Below are 21343 nucleotides of genomic sequence, written 5' to 3' on the forward strand. Positions count from 1 at the left end.
TACCAGGTCTCCACAGTTGTAAGAAGGGCATTCTATATTGCTCATTTCATATGTAAGGGGGTTGCTTCCATAACAAAGTTATAACCTCCCTGTACTCTTGAGTACAGCACTCCTTTTGTTATGTACCTTTCCAAGCACCTACAGCAATTGGAAAGACCACAAATGTTCCTCACAAGGAAAATTCAAGGTCTTCAGCATCTGTCCTGTGTGGGTCATCTGAAATCACTGCCACTTTAATCTGTTTCATACAGACTACTCTGAGGAAGTCTCTGCCTTGCATATAAGGCAAGTTTTGACCCTGCTTTATTGGAAATGCTGCATATCCGTAAGCCAAATGGTACATGGGTTACTCGCTCTAAAGACCATAACCTTAGAGGAGAGGTGATGACATATGGGGGATTTGACAATGACCTTGCAGACATACAATCAGGGAAGATGGTGATTATAGGAAGAATAGTGCACAAAACAGGTGTGACAAAAACTGATTAGAAATATCAGGATAGGGATAGAGTATATATCCCACTCTTGTTTCCTCTGTGCCTAAGTTAGACACAGGGAGAGGTCAGTCATCACTGTGACTGCCCTCTGTACTAGTTCACACCTGAGGTGATGAAAACACAGCTAGGCAGTAATGTGAATCCTAAAGCTGCACAAGGCCCCTTTCCAGGTGTTTTTTGCAGGCTTCCATTCACTGGTCCACCAAATGAATAAATATCTGTACCAACTCCCACCATGTAACAAACTATGACTCCCTGGCAATGCCACCAGAGGGACTGTCTGGTGAGTGACCACCAGAAGCCTCAGGCAAGGCTCCCTGTTGAAATATTGGCACTCAAAATGCCAAGTGCCAACAAGCTGAAAAAAACTCATAAAACACAAGAGAGGAATGAATCTGGAAAATTACTCTTCTCCTTTAAACATCTTTTTTCAGCGGAGTAAGTTATGTATATCCACTCCAAGATCACCGTACCATACGCTATACAAAAGGGTCGATTCTGAGAAATGTCATCTTAGAGTCCATTCTTTTGGCCATTCAGTCTCCATATTTCAGGACTTAATCTAGTGGGTCCTGATATTCCAAATATTTACCTTCAGGCAGTACTAGCAAGCTGCATGATGGGAAGGCAGGCCTGAAGGCAACTGGAATGCTGGCAGTAAAGGATAGCCCTGATAGAGTGGGGATTTATGCAACACCACTTGTGCAGTTGTGGCAGATGCTGAAGAAAATGTTAACACAGATAGAAAATAAAACAAGAAATATGAAAGAAAATATTAAAATATAGGAAAGTGACAGAGAAAAATAAATCTAGGGGAAAACATGGCATTAATATTATTGGTGTCACATATGGCTACTCAGATTTCTATGTAAAGTTCCCATACCTAAGAAATGCATAAGCTACTTTGGCATCTCAGAAAAGTCTGCTCAGGTGCAAAATTAGGAAAATATGGTAGTAAGTTAAGGCTGGTGCGCTGTTGCTATTGCCTGGATATTTGTGACAGTGTGGATAATACAGGGTTGGCGAGAGACTGTTTGCTGGCAGATGTTATGGCTAATTTGTTGGGTAAATGCCTGTGATTCCCCTGCAAGAGAGATGCAGAGAGACAAGTGTACACATTGGCAACAGCAGTACAACACAGTATGTATTATGGCACAATGCTGTGCCACTGGCACAGAATCCTACCGCTCAACTGTCCAGACTTTTGCCTCATATTTTTGGTCTGTTTCTCTTAAAATTTGTGTTTTTCTAGCAAATCACTGAGGACTGAAGTCTCTAAATAGTGACATATGTTTTAGTTTCAGACTTCATATCCATCAGAAAATGCATGCTAATACAATTCCTGTTCTAGCAAATTTCTAGGTTTGCTTGAGCAATATTTAAAAAGTTGTCCCTGTTTTTGGGTCCTGGTCTCCATTTTTTAGGCTTTGTCCAGACTTCTTTTGCTATAAGATTGAGAGGTGTGCATAGAAGGAACTGTATTGAACTTATAAAACTAACTGCTGCTGTATAGACACTGTAATGTTATCTGCTGTGCATCAGCCCATGTAACATGGCTGTAGTATGACAGACAGTGCTATGTCAATTAGATGTGTGAACAATGTATGTTGGATAAAACCATGAGTGATATGCCGCCAAAGGGCCTACACTCACTACCCAACACAGGCCTCACATAAAACCCAACTTCCTTTCTATCTGATGTTGCCCATAACCCACCCCCACATTAGGACCTCCCACAGCAGCCAGCCAAACATCCTCACATCCACACATCCATAAAATACAATGAGATGGTAAGTGTTTTCAACCTTGGGATATAACAACCTGCCTGCATCTCATTGTCCAAATAACATTTACCACAGGAAGATAGAGGGTCTTGTCTCCTACATATAGCTGCTGAGGGAAAGTTATGAACATGTGTGTTCTGCATGAGGGTGTGCACAGCATGCGAAATGAGACCTGGCATCAATCACTCCTAAGCTTGAATAATATAACTAAATGTATTTTATTTTATTTTTATTTTATTTTATTTTACATTTGTTGACCGGGCTAGTCTAGCTGGATATATGTCCATTTTCAGTAGAGGCCCGGGGAGAAAAGCTCCAAACAGGAAATTGACAAAGTTAAACTAAGCAATTCTACAGAAATTAGAACTAGGCAATACTAAATAAATTGAACTAAGCATTTCTATACAGAAAATGTAAAATAAGCAAAATTAATTTTTTTTTTTTTTTTACAAAATCACACTAGAAAGTTATGAGCAATTATTAGATAAAGGGAATAATAAATGTATCTTATTCTCATTATAGGAGAGTAAGAGTAGAGTTGAAGGCAGTGGATACAGGTGTAGGAATAGAGTTAAGATTAAAGAATGGAAGAGAAAAGATATCAATGGGGGTTAGTACATGGACAAAGCCAGTGTGCTTTCAGATGTTTTTTAAGATGTTTCTTGAAAAGAAAAGTAGAATTAATGGTAGATAATGCAGCAGGAAGTTGATTCCAGACTTTACCTACAGTGTTAGCGAAAAGAGAATCACCAGCTTTGTTATTAGCTTTGCTGGATAAAACTAGGAGCTTGTTAGCAGAGCACTTAATACTTAAGAAAACTATAACAGTGATGGAAAGGCTGCATCATTGTAACAAATTAGTAAAACAGTTGTACAGGTTACAAATCTTGGCAGTGCTCACAGCTAGCTGGGAGTAGTACTACAGAGTTAATACTTAAGTGGACAATAAGTCGTTTGCTCCCATTTACCTGGAGAGCTGAACCATTCTTCTCTGAAGCAGGATATAGTTGTCTATGACTTTGGCCTAAAAGCTATAGAAACAAATACAGAAGGCATTACATAAATGTCCTCTAAGATAACAAGTAGCTCTATGTCCAGTAAGAGGGGCATGGATAAGACCTGTATATTTTTAATACATCTCATCTCAGGGGCCCTTGATATGACTGCTTCTTCCCACCAGTGCACTATGTCAGAAAGGCTTATCCAGAGGTCAGTGTAGTTGTGTCAACACTGCTAAGCAGAGCAAAGTATGTACTGGTCTCAGATGCCACCCAGTCCCCAATCAGACACTTATGGAGGGTGCTATGAAGCAGGAAAAGGGTACCTCCTGAGTGTCCTGCCAGCGTCAGTGCTCTTGGAAGCCATGGTATTTCACAGTTAAGACAAATATTGTTGCCTTCTTGTGGTCATGCATGTTCATGGTGTTGACACATGATGTACAACTCTTGATGTACTTTCCATAAGTAGATACTGTTATCCTAGCTAATTTTAACTACACAGTGATAATCTGGGGTCCCTTACCACCAGTGTAGGATAGGCATTAGATTTTAGAAACACAAAATCCAGGACCTGATAGGTAATGATCCTAAAAGAAAACAGAACATATTTGACCTGGTCCTAACAAACTTTGCATCTGTGTATACCATCCTCAAGGTATCGCCATCACTGGTTAAGTCAAACCATAAACTAGTAAGCTTTTCCATCAAAATCTCCGAACTGCCAGAAACAAGTATAACAAAATTCAAGTAGTTTAAATATACAGATCTTCTGAAAATGTGATGAAGTCTCCAAATTTGAGTATAACAGTGTCACACCTGGACAAACGTATTAATTTCCAGTCCCAACTAGATCAAAGTGAATGGGGAAGTTTAAAAGCAAACCAGTATGGTCATTTACATGCATTAATAAACTGTTTAATTAATAAAAGGAAGAACTCTCTAACCTATATAGCAGAGCAAAAGAACCCCCTCCTCCAAATTAAGGACAACTTCAAACGGCTAAATAAGACACTAAAAATAGTCATCAGAAAAATGAAGATATCCCATGAATTCAGACTATGTACAGAAATCAAAGACAATTGCAAATCTTTCAAAATGTTTGTCAGGAATCTAAGAAATAAATAATACTAAACATTGCTCAGAGCTTTTTAATAATGGTACTACCTACTCCAGTCCAGTAGATATTGCTAACATGCTGGCAATAAATTATTGCCAACTTTATCCCAGAGACATCTATTCCACATCCACTTATCCCTGATGAAATCAAGCCAAAAACCATCATGAGCGAGCGTGTACTGAAGATAATCTGTATAAAAAAGTTTACTTCATCCACCAGGACTGACAACATGTACTGCTGCTTACTTAGTAGCACTAATGAAGCCCTGATGGGCCCAGTCCTCAACATCTTTAACCTGAACATGAACACTGTCTTAGTCCCTTGGGTGTGTTACATAATTACTTTGATGAAACTCCATGTCGCTCCCCCTTGGAATTACAGATCTCTCATTTCAATGAATCTTGTATGCAAAGTCATTGAACGTGTCATACCTCACCTAATAAAGTCTGATATCAAAAATGTTATCAGACTTAACTCCCAGCAATTTGGCTTTGTCTAGGGTACATCTAGCCTAATGAATCTTGTGATCATCTTTGAGAGGTCTATTCAGTCCATAGCCTGTGGGCAACCTGCTGATTGACCTTGCCAAGTCATTTTATACCATACCACATATTAATATAATAAACAAGCTAAAACAGCTCCAAATTGACTCATGTGGTTAGGTGGACTGCCAACTGGCTTAAGGACAGGACTTGCACAGTACAAGTAAAGGATAGGATCTGAGAACATGAACTTTGACCCATGGATTTCTTCAGGGATTTGTGCTGGGACCTGTGCTATCTGGTATCTACTCATCAGATCTTCATTTATTAAAATTAAGATCACTGGTTAAAAATGCTAACAGATAATTATAAGCTGAAAGTCATTGTCAAGTCCTCCTCTGACATACAGGCACTCCCACAGAAGCCCAGCTCATTAAGCCCAGGATTTCCAGACACAAGATATATAAAAAGATTAAGAGAGAAATTAGAGGAAAGAAAAATACTTCCACAAGAAAAACTTTGACCCATGGATTTCTTCAGGGATCTGTTCTGAGACCTCTGCTATTTGGTATCTACTTATCAGATCTCCATTTATTAAAATTAGCATATCTGGTTAATAAAGCTAACAGGTAATTATAAGCTGTGAGTTGTTGTCAAGTCCTCATCTGACAAACAGGCACTCCAACAGAAGACCAGCTTATTAAGCCCAGATTTTCCAGACACATGATATACAAAAAGATTAAGAGAGAAATTAGAAGAAAGAAAAATACCGCCACAAGAAAAACTGTCAGAGGCCTCAAAAATTTGTGTTAATTAATGCAACAAATTTGTGAAAAACATTATATAGACCTTTGGAAAAAGAAGCATCTGAGGAAGTGCAAAAATATAAACAACGAAACATAGAGATTTTTGAAAGGTATAAAAAAGAAATATGGACATGAGAAAGAAAGAGAGATTTGGTGTGGTGCAATATCTATGCAAAGTCAAAAGCCAAATTAATCAGTGCAAATAAAGGCAGCCTCAAGGATAGTCAAAGGAAAATACAGACAAAGGCGTCCAGATATGAAAATTTTCACAATAAAAAAATAACACAAAGAGAAAATATAGAAAAGAAGATTAGTAAAGTAGAAGTTAAAAAAATAGAAGCTGAAGTTATGGAAAGCCTGCGAAGTGAAGGATTTGGTGTAGAAGGTCTAACACAGGTTACACCACAGCATGATGGAATGAGTCTCCAAAGTAAGAAGAAACAGGAAGATCAGGAGAGACATGAAGAAGAAATATGGACGTGGGAAAGAAAAAGAGATTTAATATGGTGTAATATTTATGCGAAGGAGAAAACAAAATTAATCCATACAAAAAGAGCAGCACCAAAGATATTTGAAGAGAAATACATGGAAAGGAATCTGTACAGGGAAAAGTTTACAATACAAAAAATTAGAAGACAAAGAGGAAAAGTAGACAGGAAGTTTAGTAATGGAGAATTTAAAGAAATAGAAACTGAGGTTATGGAGTACCTGTGAAGTGAAGGATACAGTGTAGAAAATCTAACTTAGCACCACAGCAGGAAAGAGCAATATACATCTGAATTAAGGAGAAACCAGTGGAATGTGAAGCAACTATGCACTTGCCATATGAAGATATTTTGGAGCCTTCCACGGGAAACCAGTGTAAACAATCATTCGAAGCTGGAGAGCAAGGGAAGGAACAGGAAACTGTGGTAATTCTGACGCAATCAATGTTGAGGAGTGGTAGACCAGTGAGTTGTCATATGACAGAGCAACAGATGACATAGGATGAAATTGAAGAGAATTAACCACAGGAAGATGCTATAGAACTCTCTGTAAAATGCCTGCAGGAAATGGAGAACAAAGAATGCGCCCTTAGTTTAGAAGAAAATGAGCTAAGAGAAGAACTCCTTGATTTAATAGAGACAGCTGATTAAGATCAATGAAAGGAATAGATTGAAGAAGGTCAATAAAACCCCAAAAAGTCAGAAGTTTGATAAAACAAATGAATACAGTAATTAGGACTTTACATAGAGATCCATGCAATATAACAGAAGTAACTAGGATATATTACCGTGCAGCTAAATTAATAATAGATAAAATTCTACCACTAGAACACATGTTAAGGGAAATGAAGGGGAAAAATCAAATACCATCATGGAAGTATCGAATAGAGAAAACTGTAAAGCAATTAAGACAACACGTGTTTGTGTTAGAAGAATATAGAAGAGGGAACAGAGCAACAAAACTACTCAGAAAGACCTGATAAAAGCAATGGTCAGTATTATAATGGATCAGGATCTATCTTGCACTATTGCAAATAATAAACTAAAAATCTCAGCACAGGTAGAAAAACTAAAAGTACAAAATAAGCAATTTATTGATGACCACAAAAAGTTCTGTAGAGAATTGGGAAACAAGGCAAAAGGAATTGAAAGACCACCCAAAAAAGAAATTGATACATTTTGGAGAAATATCTGTGAAGATCCTGTGGAACATAACAAAGATGCTGAATGGATAGAAGAAGTAAAAGAATAAAAAGTTCAAAGGTGCAGGATATAAAATGGGATGAGATAATGGCCCGAGAGATTGAGAGAAAGTTAAGAACATCCTCCAACTGGAAAACCCCAGGCCCAGATGCAGTACCTAACTTCTGGCTAGAAGTATTAACACCTTTGTATGAATATTTAGCTGTAAGTAAGAACTATTTATATACACACCCCAAACAGACACCAACCCAACAACAGGAGAAACATTGCTCCTACTTGAGTGAATCTGAAAATTATCCTAAAAATTATAGACCAATAACTTGCTTTCCGATTACATATAAACTATATACTGGAATTGATGCCAACAGAGTTTGTAGTAATTTAGAAAAAAATTTAATCATGGCAATAGAACAAAAAGGTAATAAAAAAAGTCACAAAAAACTAACTCCATGAAACTTCACAAACAGCAGACCTAGCCACAGTGACTCTGACGCACCACGTACGTAAAAACAGCCACTATACAGTAAAGGAGCGATAGAAATGTAATTAAGGGCTTTCGTTTTTTATTTTTTTAAATTCTTCAGAAAACCATTAGAAAAATATTAGAACAAGTTCAAAACCATTTCAATCCCTGTCATGTGACAGCCAAACCCCCTCACAGAATATCCTACTTAAAGTAAGCGTACACCATTTCTAGTAATACAATTACACATAATTAAAACTTCTATCACAATAAATTAAAAACTTTTCCTATCTAAGCAAAGCCTTTAATTTAAAAATACCCCTAACAGACAAATATTCATTTAACTCAGGCCACACACTAGTGTTTAACAACAACTGCCATTGCAGTTCATGCTTTTCCAAGAAGAGTGGCCAAGGACTCTCCCGCTCCCTCATCTCAACCTTTTCAATTATAACAAATTTAAAACTATGTCCTGGGGTTTCCATTAAATGTTTTCCAAAGCATTTGTTTCTTACATCTCTTACCAATGCCATGTAAAGTGAATCTTTTTCTAATGGTTTTCTGAAAAGTTTTTTAAAATAAAAACAAAAGCCCTTAATTACGTTTGTATTGCTCCTTTACTGTATAGTGGTGATTTTTAAGTGCAAAGTGCGTTGGAGTCGCTCTGGCCACGTTTGCTGTTTGTGAAGTTTAATAAAAGAAAGTCATATGGAACAAAGGATCATGTTTTGCTAAATAAAGTCATAATGGAGAACTGTAAAAAGGGGAAGTATGGCATGGATTGACTACAGAAAAACGTTTGATAGTATTCCACATTCATGGATAAAACAATGCTTAAAAATGTATAAGATACACCCTACACTGATCAACTGCATCGCAGTGACCATAAAACAGTGGCAAATGACTTTGCAATTAAATCAATTTGCTCTTCCTGTCCTAATTTACAGTTTTGGAGTGGCTGACTGGCCCCAAAAGGTGCTGGATAGATTAGCTAGGAAAACAGGAAAGATGCTTCATGCTCACCAAATGATTTATAAAAATCAGTGCATACCAAGATTATATATTCCCCATTCTGAAGGCGGTATGGGCCTCCTTGAAATTGATTACATGTATAGATTTGCAATTGTGGGACTGCACACATACCTACTGAACTCACAAGACCCAAAAGTATTGAAAGTTTTGAAACATGAGGAGAATAAGTCTAAGATGACTTATCTGCTTAATTTAGCAGAAGCATATCAGCATCAAGCAGGAATGGAAATCAAACCAGAAGTAGACAAAAATCAGGCAGAAACTGCAATGTGGATGCAGTCTGTGTTCCAAAGTATTTCACATAAACAGCCTGTGTCAGTATAATGCTGTATGGTTTTGCTACTCTCCTCTCTGCCATACATAAAAAAATAAAGCTTACGCCAACCGCTATGCTGTCTTGAGATGCCGAAACTCCAACCTTGCCGTTATTAAATGACAGTTCAAGAAGACTGTTTAAAATAATCCAACATACATAAAAAACATATATGTTCCCTGCCATGATGTGTGTCATGGCACCGAGGAATTGGTGAAGTGCTCTTGAGGCATATACCTGGAGTACACTCACCATGTTTTCCATTGGTTGCTGAAGGGCACCTGTAGATAGTATTCTCAAAGTTACACATACCTTGATGTCCACAGTGATAGATAGTTCATGCATTTCTCAGGCCACCATATGAGGGTGGCATAGCTCGACCATCTCCTGCATGGTACCTCTACCAATGCTGTGGTGCTCCATCATTTTGGTGACATGGAAGGCATGCTTAAACATGGATAGACAACTTGGTGCCACTGAGGGTGATGCTCAACACTTTGACTACCAGTAGCAATAACAGACTCTCGAATATAAATATTTATTAGTGTGGTGGTTATCCTGTATCTTTTCCCTGTCTGATTCTGATGACTCCAAGATTCTAAGGTTGGCAACTATGCCGGTGATAGTATCTCTCCAAGTGCATTGTATATATTTCTGAATTGCTCCACCACATCATCTAGCCTTATTTGCGTATGCAATTGCCCTCATTTCAGTACTGTTGCTCATTTCAATCTCACTAAACCACCATTTGCATAGTATGCAAGTCATGCTCTTTCCAGTCTTTGTGTCTGTGAATTCCACACTTTGCAGTGTTAGTTTTTATGCACAGTCAGCAACAATATAGTGAAAGTTGTTTCTGAATCCCAGTGTCTATTGGCAATCTGAGATGCAGGGTCCAATAGTGTGTATGAGAAGGACATTGTTGTGGTCAGATAATGCTGTCTTTACCTAGGCTGACTTCCTTGGATAAACTGAGATATGGTGATTTCAAATAATTATGAAATGAAACCAGGGTGACTGTATTGGAAAAGGGATCCCAGTCACAGTAGGTGATGGCCTGCCAGTGGGCTGCAGCATTCTGGGGAGCAACCTGTCTTGGAATAGAAGGGCCTACAACCCTCCCAACCTGAAGGTGAACAGTTCTGATGGAGACTGAAAAGGCTCTTCTTGTTTGGAAGTGGACTTTAAGATCTTGTAAGACTATTATAAAGTGAGATGACTGGTCATCTGAATTGAAATGTTTTGAAATAAAAGTTTTGTTTGTTTTTTCTGCAGATTATTTTCATGGTGAATTAATAAGGAACAATGATTGACTTTTAAATATGATGCTGGGGGATCTCATACTGACAGTGGTTTAGCATATATGTAAGTTGGGGAGTGGTCATAAAGTTGGATCTAAGTGGAGACATCATTCTCTAAATGGCTACACCCTTAGTAAATAAGTTAGTGAGTTATTTCCTACTTGGTAAGTCCCTTACTGCATTAGTTGCTTTTATATTTGTATTTGTGAAAGAGCTGTCTCCTGTTTTACTGACAAGGTTTTGATATGCTACTTTACAAAAGGTTTTAGATTTTGAATTTGTGCAATGGGATGACAGCTAACCTAAAATTCAATTATAGAATTGAGTAGAAATAACTTGTAATGATACGGGCGATGTTTTATAGCAGAACACACCAGGATGCGCAGTACAATGCTGTGTCTCTGGTGTGATGTCGGCCAGCTTTATGCTGTCAGACCTATTTTTCAGTTATTTTTCAAGAAACTGGGATGTAAAAAAATGGCAGAAAATTCCATCAGGCAGACCACATAGCACTTAAAACTATGTATAGCAGGGAATGCAGGAGGGTGGCAGCCACCTTGCTGGATGTGTGTAACTACCCTTTCACTAATATTAAGTTTTTAATGCCTGACAATAGAGTTTCACTTTTTTATACTTTAACATTAGGCTTTCTAATGTTGGAAAAAAGTACAGAATGAGAATAACAATTATTAAATTAGCAAAATACTTAACTGACTATCCCATTGGGATGTCAAAGAAGTTGGTTCCATCCACACCTGTGCAAAGTGTGATGGTGTGTCCTAATATAAAGGATCACAGTTTTATGTAGATAGGATAATCACGAATCACTACTAAGAATTCATGTGTCCAAGGGAATAGGAAATGGCTATAAATCAGGCAATGCACTATCTGATGAGATTATACCTTTTAGTATGGTTATGTGTAAAAGGAACCTGCAAAAAAATGCATATAAAGGTCTTATCCTTTCTTGGTACCTGCAAGACGTTTTGGAATGTTTGGAAAGCCAGTGAGGTTACCTAGCATAGTAATTTTCTCTGACAGTAGTAGAGGAGGGGAGATTATATCTGTATATGGTTGAGCTACATATTTTAATTAATGCTTGTTTTTGAATTGTGGTCAGAACTGATTTAAAATCTTGTGTAAATTTCATTGTAGCCAAGGCACTAAGTTTAATTTGTTGAGCTAAAATGGTAGTTTTCTGGATGTATTTAAGGAATTAAAATATAAATCATGTTTGGAAAGGTCCGTTGCTTGTTTATTCTTTATGTAAGGGTTTGGTAAGTTCTCTCTTATAGCAAATTATTGAATTTATATAGTACTGTCATTGAACTGTTACATAATTCATGGAACGATATTTCAGTTGATAAGATTGATTTGCCTTTTTGTCTTTCCCCTATTTTTTAAAATTATGATATTTGAGTTAGTGCTACATCTGTGCTTGTTGACTTAGGCAGGATAATATGTCATTTATTAATTAAGCTTTTTAAGATAAAGAAGTCAAGTTGTGTGGTAACTTTTGTGAAGTAAGCATTATGGGCTCATAGGTGTGTACTAGGCTAATGGCCCTGGAGCCTTTACAAGCCTAGCCGATAGGATTACCCTGGCATCATGCCACCCGACATTATTTCCCAGTGCCTCCTTCAAGTAGAGCCACTGGAGTGATTCCCGGACTGAATTTTCTATTTCCCATCCACTCATCAAGATTTCTCTTGAAGAGGGCCAGTGAGGTGCTCTGTTTGACATGTATGGGAAGTCTGTTCCATAGCATGGGCATTCTCTGGGTTATCAACCTGTCCCTCCAGCACATTCTGTTGATTGTGGTAATGAGGTTGAGGTCTCTGGAGTGTGTGGTGCGGAGGGATTGGGATTTCTTTAGATGTAGCATTTCTAACATAGCTGGGTCACTCATGGCTTTGTAAGTCAAGCAGAGATTGCCTCTAAGTAGGCAATATGAGACAGAGAATTGTTGGAGGTTTTTGAGTCTGTTCATAGAGGACAACTGTTTAAGGCCTAGGATCATCTTTGTGAGGTGCTTTTGCAACCTCTCCAGTTGTTGGAGATGTCTAGTGAGGTACATGCCAAATGGGCACTGTACTCAATGATTAGCCTAATGAGTAAAGAGTATGGGTAGACAATGACCTCTTTCTTCCTGGATGCAAAACCCTTAGTAATGAGTTGTGCCACATAGAAGGACTTTCTCACCACAGACCACAACAGCAGTGTGGTGGTCAAAGGAGAGGTTGCTGTCAACCTGTGTTCCCAGATCTCTTATAACACCTTCTGTGTTCAGTGGACTACCATTGATGTGGTAATTCATGGGTTTTTCCCAAAGGAGATGACACATTTTTTTGGCATTGAGCTTAAGGCCATGGTTCTGAGAGCAGTCGTTGGTCTCAGTGAGGCCTTTTGCAGGATGTCAGCATTACTTGGGGAGAATCAAAGTTTATGGTACATGGTCCATGTTCTTGGATGTCATAGTTTAGTTTGGCAGAGAATTAAAGAACTGTTAATGAGCTGTTTCCTGTGGTCCAGTGGGACAAGGTTTGATTCCCTCAACTTTCACTACCAAACTCTGTCACTCTGAACAAATCACTTAACCAGACACAGCTCCCAGGCTGAGTCTGAAAGAGGTCCATGGAGATGAGTGCTCTATCCCAGAAAACAAATACAAATAAAATACAATAAATAAGTGTTGCATAATCATGTGTTACATAAGTCATATGCTTTGCATGATTGGGATGTAAGTATATGTGTTATTTTACATTAATAAAAATGTAAATAAAAGTGAATTAAAAAAACATTTCTTAAGCCAGTTTCTTTCTGGAAATTGTGGGAGAATCTGTTGCTGTATTTGTGTTGCTTGGCTGAGTCCACATTGCAAAATATGTCTGTGAATTTATATTCTGATCGGCATTCAAGTAACTGTCTCTTCCCATTCAGAGTTGATATGAACTGAGACATGTGAGGGCTGTAACAGAATAATGAGTTGTCAGCCATATAGCAGTATAACTGCCCCTTAACTGTCTTGCTACTGGTAGACTGCTTCTTTTGTTAGCTTTTTCAAATGAGTACCATTTTTATAGGAGGTTGGACTGCTCAGCTGAAGGTCATTTCCGCTACCACTATGTAAGATTAAACATACAGAAATGTAGCACACTGTATCTCTACAAGTTTCTTAAATATTGTTAATATAAATCCAAAAACAAACAATGTTGGGGGGAAAAAAGAACCACTGGTGTGTAAAAGCAAACAAAGTCAAAAAGTAAAAATGAGAAATACAACCAATGGTACACAGCAGAGGTAGATCCAAGTCGTAGTTTAATGTATAGAATAACACACAGATGAGCGCTTTCGCATACAGCTTCTTCAGATCAAAACACAGAATAAAGCAGTAGCTACTTATAGTACAAACTCAATAGTGCATCCAATCAGTCAAAAAGGCATTTTCAGGTTGCTAGTTACTTAGAACTAGTGGATGCACTATTGAGTTTGTACTATAAGTAGCTAGTGCTTTATTCTGTTTTTTGATCTAAAGAAGCTGTATGTGAAAGCGCTCATCTGTGTGCTATTCTATACATTAAATTATGACATGGATTTACCTCTGCTGTGTACTACTGGTTGTTTGTTTGTGTCTTTTGGCTTTTCCCGGTTAGGGTTCGCCACAGCGGAACTCCAGTCTGCTAATGATTGGCAGTTAATTTTTACGTACCAGCTTGCCAGGTCTGACGCACAACCTTCAACGAAGGTACGCCCATTCACGCATGTCTCCACGCAGAAGACGCTCTAGCTGAGAATCAGACAGCGTCTTACTGTGAGGCGACAATGCTACCGCAGCACCACCACTGGTTGTATTTCTCATTTTTACTTCTTAAATATTGTGCTCACTGTTATGAATAAATCACATTTCTGGATCCAAGGCTTCCTATTTGTAAACAAATTGTCAGGCAGAGAGAATTTTTCTGGATGAGGGAACTGCACTGCTCTCAGATGAAGCATGAAACAAACTCTCTTGATTAGCATGCAAGTTTTGTTCTGACACCATATAGTTGAAAATATAAGAGGAGAGGCAGGAGTTATAGTGCTGCCAGCTCCCTAACCTTACTTTCAGGGTGAATAGCAGTGTACAGGAAACCAGACCACATGATTCACATACTGGCAATCTGAACAGTGGTAAAGATTCCAAATATAGAGAGACATACTTGTATATTACATCTACTACCTGGTCAGTAGATCAACCTGTACATTTTTTGTGCTGTCTACTAAGCTACCTCACTTAATCTGTGTGGTGTAAATTCTTTGACCTGTTTCCAGTTTGGAAGTGTTTGCTTAAAAAGATAATAAAACATGAGTCAAACTGCAGACAAGATGTATTAAGGGCAATATGTTTTAAGACAAGAACCCCAGCCTTCCTGCTAGAAATGCCCATGTTATGTCATATATGGCACAGTACTCCAATATAAGAGCTGCATTCATTCCGTAGATGTAACTGAAGCAGTTCACAATAATAAAAACTTCTGATGAGATTCTGACTTTTTTTGGGGATGTACTGGGGTCAGTCTGACTCCCCATACCACCCACCTTTTATACAAGTGCATACCATAGACATGTGAATGATCACCCTATAACAAATATATCTTCTGGTACTAGTATTAAGAGCACAATTGTTGGTGAAAAGGGTACGTAGAGTTTCATTATTTGGTATGTTTTGCTTATCCTCTGTCATTTTCTGTAATGAGTGAAGCTTCCACTGAAGGAAACCTGTGAAGAGCACAGAACAACTGTGTTGTTTTAAACATGCCAAAGAAGATGATGGCAAAAAAGGAAGGATAAAGGAGTGAAGTATCAGGGCAAACAGCTGGTAAAATGGAAGAAAGTTGTAATCTTTGTAAGTGAAGTAGCAAGTTTTATATTTTTAGACTATATATGAAATGTTACTTTATACTTTACCATGTTATCTCTTTGGGAGTTGTTTAAAATCCATTCTTTTGCATTTAGGAGTATAAGCACTGCAACCCTTGCTATGAGATGGTAAATGTTTCTTCTTCCTTTCAAGCCCCTCCCGTTATAACTCAGTTTCCTGAAACAATTTCTCGAACTCGTGCCAGCACTGCTCGATTTGTTTGTAAGGCTGAAGGAGAGCCCACCCCTGTATTCCATTGGCTAAAGAATGGAGAACCTGTCCTGTCTAATGGCCGTGTAAAAATTCAGAGCAGTGGCAGTCTGGTTATCAATCAGATTGGGCTGGAAGATGCAGGTTACTATCAGTGTTTTGCAGAGAATATCCAAGGAACAGCATGTGCTACAGCAAAGCTTTCTGTTATCATCCGAGAAGGATTGCCTAGTGCTCCAAAAGGTCTGTCTGCTTCACCTTTATCCAGCACTGCAGTCAAGGTGTCTTGGGAGCGTCCAGAATACAACAGTGAACAGATCATTGGATTTTCTCTACATTACCAGAAGGCCTCGGGTATGTACTTTCACTTCAGCTAATTTGCTGTGTTGTTACCTATGTCAATCCATTTATGCCTCGCAACAAAAGCATAATGCCTTATTGTTAGCAATGGATAAAGACAAATGAAAAGCAGAGGGCATAAGAGGCTATTGAAGTAAAACGAGTAGTAAAGTAAAGCCATGAAAAGTAGACGTTGGGTCTTTAATGATTTGGATAGCATAGAAGGTATAATATTTTATTATAAAATGAATTAAAACAAAACTTGAGAGAACTGGTTTCAGAATGAATGAGTGTTTGTTTTTATTTTATTGAATTTGTTAACTAGAATATAACACTGATCACAAATGACCAATTCAGTCTCAACCTGGGATCATTTAAAAATATAAACAAAGCTTTTGAAAATACCAGATAGAGGTGCTTCATTTAAACATTGTCAATCAACTTTGAGAACTATATAGTATAGTATTTACAATATTTCCAAGCTCAGCCATACCCCTGGGTGGATTACTTATTAAGAACATATTTACAATGCGAGTAACATTTGCCCAGAAAAGGAGAAGTTCCAGTGTAATAAGGCTTAGGGTGTTGTGTCAAATGGCAACTTCTTCCTTTAAGCACTTAAAAGGGTGCTGCAACCAGCAGGGATGTCAACATTACAATCAGTGCTTTTGAAAGAGTACAGACTGTATCTCAAATGTAAACACAGTGTTTCATATGACTGTTCCCCAATTCTTTCTTAAACTTTCACAATAGATGCCTTACACTTGATGCCTGAATTCCCTGTTCCAAAATGCCTAAGCTTCCAAACCATTTTCACACATTCTCCATATGCCCCCCCCCCCCCAAAGATGTCATATACTCCCAATATCTTTTAATGAGAGGGCAGTCCGAGAACAGATGGAGGTTACCTGCTCCTGGATCATTATACCTCCAAACCCAGCAGATTATTTATACCCCTTGTTACATTGTCCATGAGGAATGAGATTCCATCTATAAATAAAATACATCTGCTGGTCCATTTATTTAATATTGTAGGGTCTCTTCAAATCTTGTGCCATTCTTTTCAAGTCAAGGTGAGACCTTCCTGTTAGCTGCTCTTTTATTGCCTTAGTTCTTGCTTCCCACATGTCCTTGTATATAATATTCACCTTTCTCTTTTTGACTCTGAACCAGTTTCTCCAAGGCGTCACATTTTAGGCCCATTCCACTTTTTCATATACACTGCCCATATCTGTCATAATCTTATGTATGTAAACCATTCTGGCATTGGGAGATGGAACTCTGTGCTTAACAATGATAAATACTTAAAGAAATGACTTCCTTTTCCTACCACTTACTGGTCCCATTCTCCAATGCTGTTATTTCATAAATATCAGACTATTGCTATTGCCAGAGTAGCTATGATACCTAGATGGTGTCAAATTCTGTTTGTGGGTCATTTCCCCCATAATGTATCACCTAGGCTCGTGCATTCGGGATTAAGCTGTAGTATTCATTACTGTGGAAACATCTGCCCAGTTATTCATAGGTAGATACTAGACTAATTTTAAGCCTAGCAACTCTCCTTTGGTGAGAATCAAACCCCATATCTCTCATCTGTGATGCAAACACCTTAACTACTGTGCCTGCCCCCAACCCCCAACTTCTTTGAACCTAGCTGGTTCCAGTTTCCATTCATTATTACTGAGCTTCAGCAGTTGGGATAACTTAAAGGCTGTACCGTACTTGAATAAATGAGGGAGCCTGCACCTTGAGTAACATTTTAGAATGCTAGTTTGAGGGATATTGTTCTTACTGATTCCCCCAGATTTGCTATACTAATTGGCTGCTGTAGATTAGCAAGAAAGGGGTGATCTTCTGGAATGAGCACGTTTCTTAATGTATGTAGAGTGTGAGGTAATACCATCACTTTCAGGGCTTGAAATTTGCCATGTTTTGTATAGTGCTTACTCAGCTGTGGCCAATAATAAACTGTGATTTTCAAAGATAGTTTAGCAAGGCTGACATTAATTGCATTTGTTTAAGTGTGAACACACTTGTAAACCTAAAACCATAGGGTGAGACATTACAGATGAGACTGGGGAATCCAAAGCATTATCTTCCTCACCACATTTAATCAGCATGGTTTGCTAGCATTGCGTTCCAGCCCAGATACTTCCTCAAATGACATAAAAATCAGTAGTGTACTGTACAAGACATCTAGGAGATCAGAGCTCAGTAGGAGGCAGTCACCTCAAACTGGTAGAAAGAGCTTTGAACAACTGTTTCCTGCAGTTTGACTTTTAAAAGGAGGTGCATTGAGTAAGCCATCTCTTCCGTTATTCAAATTAATTGGCCCAATGACTGGGAAATCCTTGCCTGGCATCCTTTCCTTTGAGAGTCCACAATTCACTTGCCCTCTAAATGCTGGAAAAATATACATCTGTCTGGTCCAATTAATAAAGTTTTCTCCAAATTCTCTAAACTGTAAAGTTCTAAGCAGTGTCAGAGGTGCAACAGGTAGCACAAATGCCTTTGGTGCAGAAGGTTTTGGATTCTATTCCCACATCAAGTGGATTGAGAGCTGACACTAGAGTGCAGCATAAGGGAGGTAATGCACTTCTGTGTCTGTTGTCCTATGAATGACACGTTAAACTGAGGCCTGTTCTGCTTGAGTTGGTGATATGTCATGGCACCTATCAAAAAGAGTAGTTTTTTTTCATTTAAATACAAAAAGAACTCTTATTTACAACATATTTACATATTTATAAACATTTACAAATGTACAGTTATATAGATATACAAATATATTTACACACATTCATAATTATCCTTACAGTTATTCTAAATGTTCATCCCTATTAGACCCCATCTCCTTTTTCTTTAACCACCATCTGATTTTAATATTGTTGATAAAATCCATTTGCCATTAAACATAATTATACATATCCTTTCATTGCATGTAACCCAAATGACATAAAATAACTTTTTATCTATTCTTTTAACATATTCTTTACTTCTGTTCTTATAATATCCATATTTAGTCAAATGCATGTTTATTTTATCCACTTCTTTCATATCTTTAAATAACTTTTCCCATAACTGTTTTACTCTCTTCCATTTCAAAGACACACGTTCAGTAGTTTCTTCTTCTTGACAATGTAAACATATGCTATCACTTTTCTTTTTTCTTTTTATATGACACATTTAATTTATGGATAATTTATCTATTACCAGTGCCCACAAAAATATTGACATTCTACTTTCTTTTTACACAATTTTCTTTTTATTTTTATAGCTTTAATGTTTTTCAGCTGTAATGTTTTCCCATGGCTTTACGTAGTAGTGTGCTATTATTACATTCTTATACCATACGTTTCTTTTTTCTATATAATCAATTTTTATTTTCCACAAAAATATTTTTCTTGATAACATTTTATTTTATCTATGTAGTCTTTTTCTTATTTATTCTTTTTTACTATACCCTAAAATGTATCACACATATGTATACAGTTTTACTCTGAATCTCTCAGCTTTTTCATTTATCCACTTTAACACTTTGTACAAATTTAATGAAGCAGCATAAACCACTGGGTTAATTAACCCTAAACCTTCTTCTTCTTTATTACATAGAGAATTTCTCTTGTTTCTCTTTTTACTGAGTTTAAGCTAGAACCCCATATAAATGGAAAATAAATGCATCTGCAGTAATTCCTTTTCAAATGTTGTTGGCAACATAAATGTACTTGCTAAGTATGCTATTTTCCCCATCACTACTGATTTTTTTCTAAATTTTAATTTATATGTTTTCCAGAAAACACAGGTTTGTTTTATTTCTTATTGAATTCTACTTAAATCTGAATTCTGCAATGATGTACCTAACACAGAAATTTCATTCATTTTAAATATATATCATCTATCTTTACTACATCACCTAAACCTTTGCCACCTCTATTACCTCTAGACATTCATGTTTACAAATCATTTTTTTTCAGTTATCATAATGTCATCTGCATATTTTAATAGGACTGAAATTCCTAACACTTTAGGTTTTATATACCCCACCTTCATTTTGTAATTTATTTCACATACTATCAAATTCATAACGAATCCAAAGAGTATATAACTCATTGTACATCCCTGTCTTATACCACCCTTCATATGCACCTCTTGGCTTAACCAGTCATTTACAAGTTTTACTTTATTATTACCGTACATTGACATACATAATTTTCTCACTTTCTCACTTGTATTCTTTTATTATTACCCATAAGATTTAATGTCCAGTTGTATCAAGTGCCTTATTAAAGTCACATTTTATGATTTTCATTTCTTCCTTTCCATTCATAATATCATCCACATTTCTTCAACTATAACTAATAATTCTTGAATAACCCTTCCTCTTTATATTATACATACTACCTTCCGTAATATTTTCCAGTTTATTTTCAAATTTTTTTTTATTTTCCTAAAGGTCTTACAATTATTACTCAATACTATCATTCTCCAGCTTTTTTAATTGTCTTCTCTCTCTTCCTTGTTCCATATGAACTTAAATATTCCACTGCATAACTTTTTGTACATAAAGCATTCATTTAATAATTCATTCAAAATCTTTTATGGATTTTTTTTTTTTTGCTAATCCATTAAATTTCTTTTTTACATTTCATACACTATTCTATCTGGTCCTGCAGCCACATCTATATTTATTTGTCCTAATGCTTTATCTAGCTCATATAAGGATATCTCCATTTCAAACTCCTTATTCTCTTTTTCTGTTAACCTTTTTACTTTCCATATTATTTTCAGTACCTTATTTTTTCTTTAAACATTTCTTTTACATATTGTATTACACTATTCATATTTTTTTCCTGAATTCTTTCTATTTCTCCTTTTACATTTTTTTTCTGTTATTACAGTACCATATTCCTTTACTAATCTGCTTAAGTAACTTGATATTACTTCTCTTTTCTTGAGTAAAAACATCTTTGCTTAAATAATTATTTTATTTTTTCATGATTTCTATCATATAATTCTATTTTTTTGTAAATTACTGTCATTATTTTCTAAATATTGCAATGAATCATTATATGTTCTTTTATATTTTTCTTTCTCTACTTTTCTCACATCATATTGCCACTCTAAAAAAAAAAACTTTTTTTTATATTTTTTTCTTAAATATCATCCACCATTTGGACCAATTTTTATAAAATGTTCTCTTAGTAATATGATGTCCCCATATCTATATTATTAACCTATGTCCTTCTTAATTCCATACTTTCTCATTTACCCTTTTTATTCCTTTGCCTATTTTATATAGTACTCTCTCCTTTGTCTCTAGCCATATTACAAGATGATCAGAAAATCCGGTTTCAACACCTCCCCTTCTAACTATATCTTCTGATATTGTAAAATAATCTATTTCAGTTCTATA

General features: G+C 36.7%; 1 protein-coding gene across 2 annotated transcripts in view; it reads left to right on the top strand.

Annotated features, from left to right (window-relative positions):
• Positions 1-21343, top strand: part of LOC122806652 (immunoglobulin superfamily DCC subclass member 4-like) — a 2205210-nt gene that overhangs the window by 1721564 nt on the left and 462303 nt on the right. For both annotated transcript variants that reach the window (XM_044077249.1, XM_044077250.1), the window contains exon 7: positions 15535-15945. In XM_044077249.1, the coding sequence (XP_043933184.1) occupies positions 15535-15945 (411 nt within the window). The remainder of the gene's footprint in view (positions 1-15534; positions 15946-21343) is intronic.

This window comes from Protopterus annectens, chromosome 7.part0, assembly GCF_019279795.1.
Source record: "Protopterus annectens isolate FY-2018-M chromosome 7.part0, PAN1.0, whole genome shotgun sequence".
NCBI lineage: Eukaryota > Metazoa > Chordata > Ceratodontiformes > Protopteridae > Protopterus > Protopterus annectens.